This window comes from Apium graveolens, chromosome 3 (genome assembly GCF_009905375.1).
Source record: "Apium graveolens cultivar Ventura chromosome 3, ASM990537v1, whole genome shotgun sequence".
In the NCBI taxonomy this organism is placed as follows: Eukaryota; Viridiplantae; Streptophyta; class Magnoliopsida; order Apiales; family Apiaceae; genus Apium; species Apium graveolens.
Genome location: NC_133649.1, coordinates 46,668,599 through 46,681,286, shown reverse-complemented (window position 1 = coordinate 46,681,286; position 12,688 = coordinate 46,668,599). Strand labels below are relative to the sequence as shown.

Sequence of the window (12,688 nt, the reverse complement as noted above, 5' to 3'; positions counted from 1 at the left end):
AATACAATTAGGTTAGGAAGGAGTTCTCGTAAGAGTTTCGGGTTCCAAAAACGTAACAACGGATGACGTTGGTTGGTTCCCGTTTTTACAAAATAGATTTTAAATACTCAAAAAAAAGATTTTATAAATTTCATATGATCCTTATAAATCCCCAAATCAACATAAAAATAATTAGGAAGATATGACAATTATCTATATTTTATTTTGGACATATAAAAATTAAAATACTCAATTAATATTATTTTTAAATATTCAAACACAGATAACACTTAACAATTAATTCACATAATGGATACTGAACACATATATTAATCATTTATTAATAACATAATTACACGATATATCCCGGATATTACAGGATGGGTAGACTCTAGTACTATGTGTGCTAGATGGACTATCAAAGGTACCGCATGCGAAGGTACTCTATGTTCTCAGGAACCTGTGAAGTATGTGTATACCCAAAAATGGGACACGTAGCCCGAATACGGCAAGGGTGATAACCGAGATACGAAGGTGTCGTCCTTCTACTAGTAGAAAAGGTTAATATTATCGTATTACAACTGATCATCGTATGCGGTGGCTCCAACGACTGTCATATTCTTCCAATTGGAATTGTGATGCAATACCGTAACCCAAGCCTAGGTGTTGGGTTTACTATTAAGGTATTTGCAGGTTAATAAAATTCACTAAAGGATTGTTTTCGTAGAAGGTGTGTATCACCAAGGGAAACTATTTTCGAATAAAACGTAATCATCATATATGATGTTTTACGTAAGTTTATCATACAATCATTTTCATACTGTACATTATTATGCTGGGCATTATAGCTCACACTTGTTTTCTTAAATTGACACAACACAACAGTGAATCAAGATGCCTACCATGAGAACCACATCCCGGAAACGAGTAGGAAATGGCCAGTTGTTCCGTAGATTGTTTGGTGTTGTACTGCAGGTAGCCCCAATAAGCTGGATTGGTTTTCAGTTGTTTTTAGTTCGGCTTATTTATAAGTATGACTTATGTAAGGTAATAAATAAGAAACGTATATTTGGCCGACGGACTAGCCTTACTTAAAGGTTATTCCCCGGTAAGACTTAATTACTTTTGGGTTGTAATAATTATCACTTTGTGGTTTGATCTACTCTAGTAATGAATGGTTCGTTTCCAAGACAATAACATGTAAGTGTGTGTGTGATAAGTGTGGGGTCGTAAAGTGTGAGTATTTACATATTGTGATGTGAGGTATGTGGTTTATAGTGGTTTAGATGGCGTGGCCTCCGAGATTCGTGACCCCGGATTTTGGGGTGCCACAGTTATGAAGGTCGGGATTTTAATAATGATGTGTTGATCTCTTAAAAGGTCATTGAACTCTTAAATAACAGGGCACTTATCCCATACTCTAAAGCTTTAAGAAAGTAGCCATTGATCTGGAAGAGTAAGTTTTCGAAGGCTGTTATGTGAAAGACATCATCAATGAAGCTGTCAAGGGCATCCTGACACATTTTATGAAACAATTCAGTTGCAACGAAAAGCCTAACAATACGAGAGGCTTAATCATTCAAGAAATCAGGTTCCAACTCAGAGAGGGGTAGAACAGGTCCCACAATTCAGGAACGAATGAAGGCTTAATAGAGGTGTAAAAAGTAGTCATGTAGTAAAGCAATATAAGAAGAGTTGGAATGGAACAAAGTAAAATAAAATTTAAAGCAAAATAAAAGTCAAGATCCAGTTGTGATGTTTAAAGCTCACTAATATTTATGTCCGAGTCTCAATCTCCTTTCATATTTTAAGTTTTTAGATAGTCATTTGAGTAAATTTATTTTAAGTTCTTCTTAGTTATAATATTAGTTTCCGGTTAATTTTATCATATATTGAACTCCCATGCATAACCTCTTTATCAATTAAAATTCAGATAACAGGAAAACGAAGATAAATTGATTTTACTTTTTATAATTCTTACATTTATTTTATTAGAATATTGTATACGATTTATTTAAAAATTATGTCCAACACAACTTTAAACTAATTGTTTATTTAACGTGATATGACATGTATAAATTTATGTAATATTTTGTGAGAAGAAATATATTTTTCGTTTCCGAGTAACGTTTTAACAAATAATTTGTGTGTTAGATATCAACGACTACAATAATACACATCATACCAAAATTAATTAAAATTTAAAAAAATGCAACCTCACTAACTAACCGAATATGAATAAATTTGTAATCGATACTTGAATGTACAAATGTGTATAAATCAAAATGAGAAGTTCTAAAATTGATGTTATCAAAAATTAAAATAAAACAATCATTCTTTTAAAGAAAGTATGAAAAAATGTATAAAAAATAATTAATAGTAAAGACATGGATACCCTAATTATATATTTATATATCGGGTATTTTTTCGTAAAAGGTGAATGATCTACTTTTTGCACCTTGATTATTCTTCGAGCTTAACACACATTTTAGAGAAAAATCAAATTCAAGATCGTGCATTACACTATACTTTTACATTTATTATATCTGAATATAGTATACGATTTAGTTAAAAGTTTCGTCTTACACAACCTTAGATCATTATGTTAGATAAATTGTTACTTAAGATAGATATTACATTTATTTTGTTAGAATGTTGTATACGATTTGTTTAAAAATTTTATCAGACACAATTTTAAATAAATTGATCATGTAATATGTTATGACATATGTTAATTTATGTAATCTGCTCTAAAGAAAAAGTGGGACTCGAATATTGGAACTCAAATAATAGTACACATTGTAATATTTTGATATGAATTTTTTTAAAATATACAAAATAAAAATATTAATTTGAAATTTAGTTAAAAATTATATCACATTAGAATCCCACAAATAAATGATAAATTTAAATATGAATCGTCATACTTTTAAGATGGGCCTAATGTAATTAAAAAAATTGGCCCAAATATGATACTAGTATTTTTAATAATATTATATGGCCCAACAAACATATAATTAATAGTAATCCAATCCTATAACTACAACCAATTATGGATTGACCAGGAATTTGGAATATTTTGTTCAAGATATTTTAAATAAATATTTAATATAAAACAATATCTTATAAAATAAAATAAAATCACAGAGAGATATGTAATTTTGAAATGATTAAATATGACTTTTTCATTCGTTTCCTTTATTTTATATGTATAAATTCATAATATTTAAAGTAAAAATAAAATGAATGAGCTGTTAAGCATATCTTATTATTATCTCCAACTAATATGGCCAGGACAAAAAATAATAAAAGGAATAAAAGATTCATAATCACAGCCGTTTCTGAGAAAAATCGTAAAAAAAGGGAAAAAAAACCCTGATTTCATCGTAATACAATTAGGCCTATAAAAAGGATTTATCCAAACATATTATTTTATGCTTCTCCATTTTGACATAGGCACAAAAACAATTCACCGATCTATATTGTTTTTCTGGTAATATAACTCATATAATAGTAGTAATTTTTATATATCTCGAATTATTATCACAAACAATTTCAATTGTTTTTGATAATCTTCAATTTTCAAGTACTTGTTTTTGAATTAATTTCTGATTTCTATCTCGTTTTTGTTGGTTTTTAATTTCATGTTGTTCGATTTTCTAGGGTTTTTCTGAGATTTTTATTATTATTTTTATGTATTTTTCAGGGTTTAAGCAATTGCAATTAAGATGTCATCGTTTCTCGAGAATGCCGCCGCTGCTAAGATTGAAGCTTCTCCGGCTCAGAACTCCGTGAATGTCGCTTACGGTTCAGCCAACGACGGCGCGAGTGGTGTGCACGCGCCGCCGCCGGTGGTGCAGACTCCGCCTCCCAAGGAGTCTGTGCAGGCCCCGGTGCCGGTGTCGGTGTTTAAGCCGGAGAGCGTGGTGGTTCCTGCTCCGGCGGCGGCGATGACGGCGGCGGAGGTGGTGAAGCAGTTTGCGGCGTCGGATGCGCAGAGCAATGGCAACGGCGAGGGGAGTAACGGATTGGCGGTGAAGCGGAAGCGTGGTAGGCCGAGGAAGTACATTCCGGGGAGTGATGGCTCTTTTGTGATTGCTTCGCCTGTTTCTGCGATTGCACCGCAATCAAAAACTCCTGATGGCTCCGTAGGTGGTGGCGGTGAGGTGGCGCTTTCTGGTTTGAGTTCGGGGAAACGTGGCAGAGGAAGGCCGGCCGGTTCTCGCGGAAGGTCCAGTGCTTCTCCGGATCTTCCTTTCACTATTGCTCCTACTGTTTCAGGTACAATTATACATACTGGAGTCTGTTTTGTGATTCTATTTAGTGTTGTGATGTGTTTATCAGTAAAGTTTCTGTTTTTAAGTTGCGAAAAGCGTGATTAGTGTAAAGTTTCCGTCTTTCGATGTATAATTTTGTGTAGGAGCATATCTTGCATGTATATGAGTAAAGATTCCATGTTTTCCCTAATATGTCCGCTGTGTATATGTATGCTTGGTGTGGATGACGTAGACTGTTATTTTATTTGGTAGTATTCTGTGTGTTAACTTGTTTATGCATAAATGATAAAAGCAGTAAAGATTCTGTCAGTGTTCATGTTATTTTCAATTGTTTTGTGTTATAGATCCAAGGTGGATTGTGGCTTTATTAAATTGGTTTGATCTTCACTTCTAAAAAACTGGTTTAATCTTTCTAGTAGTTGGATTATTAAATTTAGATAACCGTTGGGTGTATTATTAATCCAGGATAAAGAAAAAAGCTTGTGAACTTCGGTGATGGTAATATTAGTTATGGAATATGAGATCTACGAGTGATGACCTTATCTATCGATGGAATAGATTATCCGAATTTGACAATACCTGTTTGTAGTTTTGAGTCGCATGTCTGCCTTTGACGGACATTACTATAGATCCTGCGGATTTAGTTATGCAGCCTAATGTGTACTGTGTTTCATGTGTCTTAACCTGACATATGATAGATTCTCTTTCCTGTGATTTGATTGGATGCGATTACAATTCTGCGATTTAATTTCTTTTTTATATGAAATGCTTTGAGCTAATGTACTATAAGTTTCATTCTGTAGTGCAATATTTTTCTTTTGCCGGATGTGGGTCCATTACTGCGGCTTAATAATATCTGGAGTGTTAAAATTTACTTCCCTATGAATCTATAAAGTTGTATTTTTTTTTGAGATTAAAAGTATGTTGGATGGAATAAGTGTGTTTTAATTTGGTGTTAATTCAAGGAATTTGCAAAGTATAGTTTTCTTGATAAAGGTTTCATCTTATTTAATGACCAAATTATTATTGAACATTCAAATTTTCCTACTATACACCAAGTTATGCAAATTACAAACTTAGCAATATCAAACACACAAAAAATATAAGAATGCATTGTGTAAAGTCTTTACAGCAAATAAGTTGGAGCACAACTTGATATTCATCTTCTTTACTGTAGTGTAGATATTCCCGGTGTTTCTTATATTCTAATACAATACTGTGGTGCAGGCCTACCTGGGGTTGGATTCACGCCACATGTCGTCCAAGTGCAGCCCGGAATGGTAATCTTTAATACCACCTTCTATTTTCCTTTTGTTGTCAAGTCTTACCCTTATCTGGTTTATGTGGGTTTATTGGAAACTTGTGTTATTACTCAATGTTCTTTTGTAAATCTGGATGTATTTAAATGTTCTGCTTTGTGCCTGCCTGAACTATGTGTATGCCACGTCTTACCATTTTTTTCGGATTTACTGTTTGTTTAAGATTGTTACCAACAGCAATCAAACCTTAGAATATGTAATCAACAAAGTAGAAGCATTTAAACTGCTCGGTGACTTGTGTTTTTGTTCGTGGTGATTCCTTAAATACCCTTATCTTGTTTCTATGAATCGGTAAAAACAAATTCCCTTCTGTTGCCTTCACCTCTTAAACTTTCTTTTACTCTCCTTGAGTCATTGCTGCTACTTCTTTGTAAAGATTCGTACGATCCTTCAATGTAATGTCTAGGAGTCTAGATTTTTGTTGTTCAAGTGTACTCTGGCATGACTTGTTTGAAGGTCAACACGATATAACATATTTGGATGTTGTTTGATGTGGATTATGACATGATGCATGTGCCTGTTAATATTAGCTAAACATAAACGATTAATATTTTTTTAATTTAATGGCGAAGTCTCTGGTTAGACAGATTTATATACATTTAAATATTGGTCCACAAGTTTTTCTCAACACCTTTCTGCTTTAAATGCCAAACTTCCCTTTTCCATCCTCTGATTTCTTATTTTATTGGCGTTTTTTCGATTAATTGTGAATTTATATTTTGAAATTTACTGTGTGCCATAATGTAATGGATACTTGCGAGATTGTTGAAATTCCATAAACCTGCAACATCTAAGGAAAATAATAGGTAGAGATCCTCGTAAATCTGATTTGAACCTAGGTGATTTGAACCATATGTTTCATTGACAATGCTCAAGTCCCTGCTTACATTTTTTTTTGTTGATCATTTGTTTGGTTTATGTGGTGCATATTTTACTCGTTAATGAATAAATAGTGAAGCTGTGGGACTGTGCGGATCCCTCTAATTGCTAACTGGACTTGCTAATAAGAGGATATGATACTATGTGTGTATTAAGCTACAGAGAAACCATTTTTATATAGTGTTTTCAATTATAATTATTTCGTGAATTCAGCTTTATAATTTTTAAATATGTAATTCTCTATTAAATATTATAATTTTCATTCTCAGGACGTGTTCGCAAGATTAATGTCCTTTTCTCAAGTCAATTCCCAAGCTGTATGTGTTCTATCTGCAAATGGCACTATAGGCAGCGTAACTCTTCAACAGTCCTCATCATGCGGTGGAACTGTTTCTTATGAGGTTTGTGTTAGGCTTCAAGATCTACTAAATGTATTATATTCCGTCTCTTTGCATCTTGTTAAGAGTACAGTCCATCATCATGAGGATGCCTTTAAAAATTTAAATTTTACTCTTTTTATGACTTTTTGACTAAAGGGTCCACTAACACTCAAACTCTTCACATACTTTTTGAAGGTGTAGTAGTATCTGCTTATAACAATATATTACTTGCTCATTACAAATCATATGAAATACAGAGTCATAAGCAGAGAGGGTATATTATGATAACAGCTTTGATATGTTTTACTAAGTTTTTAAAATTGCTATTTGTCAAAAATCCAAGCTTGTTTATTAGTTGTATGGACTATGGAGGAGGCTGTATAACTGATATTGGGCATTCTTTTACTTTTAAGTTTCCTGTGTAGTAAATGACTTAAATGTAAATGCTAGACTGTGAAAACGATGGTCCAGCCTCTGAGTTGAAGTTTAAATGAACTGCATGTCTTTTATTAGTAATTAAGCTTTAACATTTAAATTTCAGTAGATTTAAATGCTTTAGTTATTTTTATATTAAAATATAGTATAATAAACATAACCAGACCTACCCCCCACTTGGAAGTGCCTGATCTGGGAAGCGGTAATACATACTGTTATATATATATATATAGGGGGCTACTACAATAGAAACCAATTTAGAATATAAACTAGAAACCAAATAATTTTTTTTAAAAAACTAATTCGAAATATAACACATATGGTATGCAAATCGATCGTTGAGAGATGTAGAAAAATATAGTGAAATCGGATTTTAAAAAAAACTTACGGTTTGACGGGAAAAATCAAATTAAAAACGGAGGGGAAAAGCTGAAATTGGGTGTGAGAGGGTGCAGAGTAGTTGGGTGGGGGTGATTTAGGGGGACCATTAGATTAGGTAGATCTAATGACTTAGATTGGTTCCTAGTTTCTATTTTAATTTTAGTTTGTATTTGATCATCCCCTATATATATATATTATATATATATATCATGAAATAATTGTTTGTTGTTTCGTACACCCTAGAGGTATTGATTACATAACCAGATGCTAATACATGCTTTCTACAGGGGCGTTTTCAGATTTTGTCTATCTCTGGTTCGTTTCTTCTCTCAGAATCTGGTGGCCAGCGCAGCAGAACAGGTGGGCTTAGTGTGTCACTAGCTGGACCTGATGGTACTGTTTTAGGTGGCGGTGTGGCGGGGCTACTGATTGCAGCTTCCCCTGTTCAGGTTTGTTTTCTGAAATATTATAATATTTAAACTGAGTAAAGTTTGCAATCATTGCTTGCCAAACTTGGAGTATAGTGCAAGCCTTTGCTTGCTACCGATTTGCATATATCCTTACAGGAACAATATCATGATGTAGATACTGCATTGTTATTATATATGTTAGTTGCAGCTTTCACGCTTTACTACTAGTTCATTTTTGTTTCAGCAACTATATTTGATGCTCGATATGTGTTTTATAAATCAACACATACCAAATGGCAATGTAGACACAGGTCTTTTTATCTTATATCTCTCGGTATAAGTTACATGTATTTTATAGGCTATAGCGCATCTAACTTTATATAGCGATTTGAAGAATAAGTTCATTAGTTCATCTTTGATGCAAAAGATAGCTCTAAAATGTACTATATGTTACAGTCCGTGTACCCCTTATTCCGATGACATTTTTATTAGTTAGTGGCTCCTGGTATTTGCTTCTAAATTTTGGTCCCAAAATGTACCTTAAGCTTGAAAGCTTGTTAGTGCTTGCTATGTCAGCCGTTAATTTTTTTTTTCACGTGATGCCTAACTGATTGCTTTTTGGTTATTCTTGGAATCTAATCACCAAATTGTTGCATATTAAGCACCCTTAGCTAAGTTTGAATTATGGGATTAACATCTGACTACAACTTTTTGACCGTTACTATAATGACTTGAGGATCGGAAGTATTCTGATAAAATTAGTTTCATCATATATATCAAATTTGCTGTATTGTTGTGGAAAGACCTACTTTGAATGCTCCTTCTCAAACCTTTTGTGCTAATGCGTAGTACTTTACTTTCTTGTATTGTAGGTAGTTGTGGGCACATTCATGGCAGCAAATCCACAAGCAACAAGACCAGGGTATAATGATACCGCTCCAAAGCATGTTTCAACAGTGGGAGGAAGCCCTCCATCTCGTGCTACCTTGAGTGAATTACCTGGTGGCCCTGTTATCCCTTTCAACAACAATGCTGGAGGTTGCAATAATAACAACCAGCAGACCGCTCCAAACGTACCCTGGAGTTAGGGTAGTCAACTTGACCGAATCGTAGGCAGACTGAACTAGTCCAGGAGTGTTTAAGACAGGAGTTTTGCCAAGCATCACCACCTTGGCAAAGTTATAGCAATTTCGTTTTATGTTTTTTCTTTTCTAGCAAGACCAAAAGTTATGATTAAACATTACAGCATTGATGGATTCTCCATTTTAGGTCAGTGAGTTGGTTTTAATATCGACCATGTGATGTAGACGATTATGAAGTTTAGAAACTTGTCTCTACACCGTGAATGGCTAGTAGAATCAGAAACATGTTTTTCCCCTGATGCATGTGTTATCTTTTATCATCCTGTTAGGATGAAAATTGCAGTTTTGGTTTTTAAGTTGTTTAATATTTTCTGGGTACATAATTGTTATATATTGTCTAGGAAGTGGCAATAATTGCCTAACTGAATGGTAATTTGGCAAGTTAACTGCTTGTCCCTGCAGGAATTTGGAGTTAATGATATGAGGGCACATCTATATGCAAGGAGTGAGGCTCCTGAACTGGAAGCCTTTACAGTGGGCTTGTGCAGTTAAAACAAATCTGCACATCCGTGTTCCTTGTAATCTTTGTACAATCTTGTCAGGTTCTGCCACTTTGAGAATGTGGTCATTGTCAAAGTTACCTTGACCTCTGACAAGATGTGTGCTGTTTCGTCGGGTTTATTTATCTTTATTATTTCTTTAATTATATTTGTCATATAAACAAAACAAATATGCTACCACTCAAATGGGAAACGGTTCATCATCAGCGGAGCTGCGTAAAAGTTGACCCACTGGGGGAGATGCGTAGAAGTTGACCGGAAGACCTGGAAGAACGGTAATATATAAGACTACTTTATTTCTATTTTATTTTAGAAATTTATTTTGTTTCTTAAAAATACATTATTATCTTGTCATACAAATACAAAGAAAAAGACATGTAATGCCACAGTCTTTGTGCTTATGTTATGTCTCAGCGCGTATCCAAATATTTGAAATGCCGTTACCAGGTTCTTTCCCTCCTAAATAAACCATGTCTTGAGCTCACTCAACTCCATCGAATTCATTCCCATCTCGTCATTTCCGGCTTCATTTCCGACCCTTTTGCTGCCGGAAAACTCATTTCTCACTTGGTTTCTTTCGATCACTCCCACGCCTACGCTGTCTTTCATCGCTTACCCCATAAGTCTACTTACTTGTGGAACACTATTATCCGATCATTTGTCGAAAATAAAGACTCTGAGAATGCCCTATCTGTTTACAATGTGATGTTGAGTTGCGGGTTTTTTCCGAATAATTACACATTTTCGTTTGTTATTAGAGGTTGTATCGATACTGCGAATGTTGGGTTTGGTTTGTTATGTCATGCCCAGGTTATTAAATTAGGGTGGGAGTGTTATGATTTTGTGCAAAATGGGTTGATTCATTTTTATGTTAATTGTGGTTTGATGCGGTGTGCTCGAATGTTGTTTGATGTTAGTTTGAATCGCGATGTTGTGACTTGGACTGCGGTGCTTAATGGGTATGTAAAGTGTGGAGATATTGTGAGTGCTAAGGAACTGTTTGATGAAATGCCGGAGAGAAATGTTATTTCGTGGAGTGTGATGATTAATGGGTATGTCAAAGTTGGGTGTTTTAAGGAGGCGTTGGAGATTTTTAATGAGATGCAAAGAAGCAGGGTGAGGCCAAATCATGCGGGGATTGTTGGGGCTCTCTCTGCTTGTGGTTCTCTTGGTGCTTTGGATCAGGGTAAATGGATTCATGCTTTTGTGGATAGAAGTAAAATGGAGTTGGACACGGTGCTGGGGACAGCATTGATTGATATGTACGCCAAGTGTGGCTCTGTTGAAGTAGCTTGTCGTGTTTTTGAGGAGATGCCGAATAGGGATGTGTATGCTTTTACTTCTCTGATTTCAGGACTATCTAATCATGGAGATAGCGTAATGGCAGTGGAGTTGTTAAAGAGGATGGGTGATGTAGGGATCAAACCTAATGAAGTAACATTTATATGTATTCTAAGTGCGTGCGCTCGAGTTGGATTAGTGGATGAAGGACTAAGAGTATTTGAAAGCATGAATGATATATATGGTATCAAGCCAGGGGTAGAGCACTATGGTTGCTTGGTAGATCTCTTAGGTAGAGCGGGATTGCTTGAACAAGCAAAGAAAGTGGTAAGGGATATGCCTATGGAGCCTGATATTTATGTATTGGGTGCATTACTGAATGCTTGTAGGGTTCATGGTGATGCTGATCTTGGTAATGAGATGGTTGAGGGATTGGTCAACCGTAGTCTTGATCACAGTGGAGTTCATGTTCTTCTTTCGAATATTTATGCATCTGCTAACCAATGGGATCACGTGGAAAGAATAAGGAAGGTAATGGTAGAGAAAGAAGTGAAAAAGGTGCCTGGCTGTAGCTTGATTGAGATTGATGGCGGCGTTGTGGAATTTATTGCTGGCAACAGATGTCATCCGCTAATAAAGGAGATCGAATTGTTGTGGGTGCAGAGTGACATGCACTTGAAGTCTCTTTCGTTGGACACTGATGTACTTTTGATTTGATCTCAAAGATCTGATAGATGTGAAAGGACTAAAAATCTGGAAGAGGTGAACATGGCGATACAAACATGGTAATCGTCAATGCTTTCGTAGTTATTATCTTTAATCATGAAGTCTTGAATACTATGCTGACATACAAGTGAAATTCGTAGCAAGTGTTCAACTACTTTTCTTACATGTAAGATAGACAGGGAAAAATATTAGTCAATTGCAGTCTAACTGAACTGAAGTGTTGATGTCAATCAATAGAGACATTACATACCAAAAAACGAGTCATTATGGGTCATATTTGAATTGATTGGATCAATTTCAGATTTTTTTCTATAAATCGTGTTATGAATCCCAGGTGTGTTGTGAATCAGGTCGAGTTTGAGTTGTGTTTTGAGTCGTGTCTGTTATTACTGCCCCTACTTCACATACAGCTTCAAGCAGCTCACTAACTTCTATTATGATATTTAAGTGGTTCCATTATTTGAAAGACTAGTAGCAGATATGTAATTGCTGTTTGTCATTTCAAAGGCTAGTAGCAAAAATGTGATTGATGTTTATCATTTTTGGACAAATAATATGATAACTGTTTTCTTGTCTTTCGAAGGAATTACAAGGGCATGTTGAGTCTAATATGAAAATAGTGTTATTACTTTTCATGTTTTCTAACAAAGAGTCCATGATCTTCCCCGGTTTGGTTTCGATTGGCAGGTTGTGATTCAGGGCTCAAAGATCTTTCTGAACAGAACAAGTTTCTCTGTTGTTCCAGTTGCGTAGATTAGTTGCACTATGGGATTTGCACTAATTTTACATTGAATTTTATAATGTTTGATGTCAAAATTATTTTTAAAATTATTATCTCAGTAAAAGATAATAATTTTGGGAAAAATTTAGATAAAAATCTAGGAGATATGGGGACCCTTTTTTAAGTAAAGCTGCTCACAACATATCGGATCTTATTCATCAGTTAATTTCGGGGTCGTTAAGCGTTATTCCCATTCCC

The 12,688-nt window shown here is 34.7% G+C and overlaps 2 protein-coding genes across 3 annotated transcripts; both read left to right on the top strand.

The window, feature by feature from the left end:
• The first annotated feature begins 3,324 nt into the window (after positions 1 to 3,324).
• LOC141712230 (AT-hook motif nuclear-localized protein 10-like) lies at positions 3,325 to 9,441 on the top strand. 2 transcript variants are annotated; one of them, XM_074515081.1, is made up of 6 exons: positions 3,325 to 3,472; positions 3,686 to 4,260; positions 5,484 to 5,536; positions 6,724 to 6,855; positions 7,938 to 8,099; positions 8,933 to 9,441. In XM_074515081.1, the coding sequence occupies exons 2-6, from the start codon at positions 3,708 to 3,710 to the stop codon at positions 9,146 to 9,148; spliced, it is 1,116 nt and encodes a 371-aa protein (XP_074371182.1). In that variant the 5' UTR covers positions 3,325 to 3,472; positions 3,686 to 3,707; the 3' UTR covers positions 9,149 to 9,441. The 2 variants fall into 2 exon arrangements, with proteins under 2 accessions (XP_074371182.1, XP_074371183.1); XM_074515082.1 differs by lacking the exon at positions 3,325 to 3,472 and adding an exon at positions 3,501 to 3,565.
• Positions 9,442 to 9,819: 378 nt separating this feature from the next.
• Positions 9,820 to 12,233, top strand: LOC141712229 (pentatricopeptide repeat-containing protein At5g66520-like). The gene has a single exon (XM_074515080.1). It carries the CDS (start codon positions 10,108 to 10,110, stop codon positions 11,698 to 11,700), a length of 1,593 nt encoding a protein of 530 aa, XP_074371181.1. The 5' UTR covers positions 9,820 to 10,107; the 3' UTR covers positions 11,701 to 12,233.
• Positions 12,234 to 12,688: the final 455 nt, after the last annotated feature.

What these genes read in the sequence shown, in the direction of transcription:
- LOC141712230 (XM_074515081.1), top strand. Translation starts at nt 3,708, where the DNA reads ATGTCATCGTTTCTCGAGAATGCCGCCGCTGCTAAGATTGAAGCTTCT. An exon ending in GTGGAACTGTTTCTTATGAG is followed by an intron (nt 6,856 to 7,937) that starts GTTTGTGTTAGG and finishes TGCTTTCTACAG; the next exon opens with GGGCGTTTTCAGATTTTGTC. An exon ending in TTGCAGCTTCCCCTGTTCAG is followed by an intron (nt 8,100 to 8,932) that starts GTTTGTTTTCTG and finishes CTTGTATTGTAG; the next exon opens with GTAGTTGTGGGCACATTCAT.
- LOC141712229 (XM_074515080.1), top strand. Translation starts at nt 10,108, where the DNA reads ATGTCTCAGCGCGTATCCAAATATTTGAAATGCCGTTACCAGGTTCTT.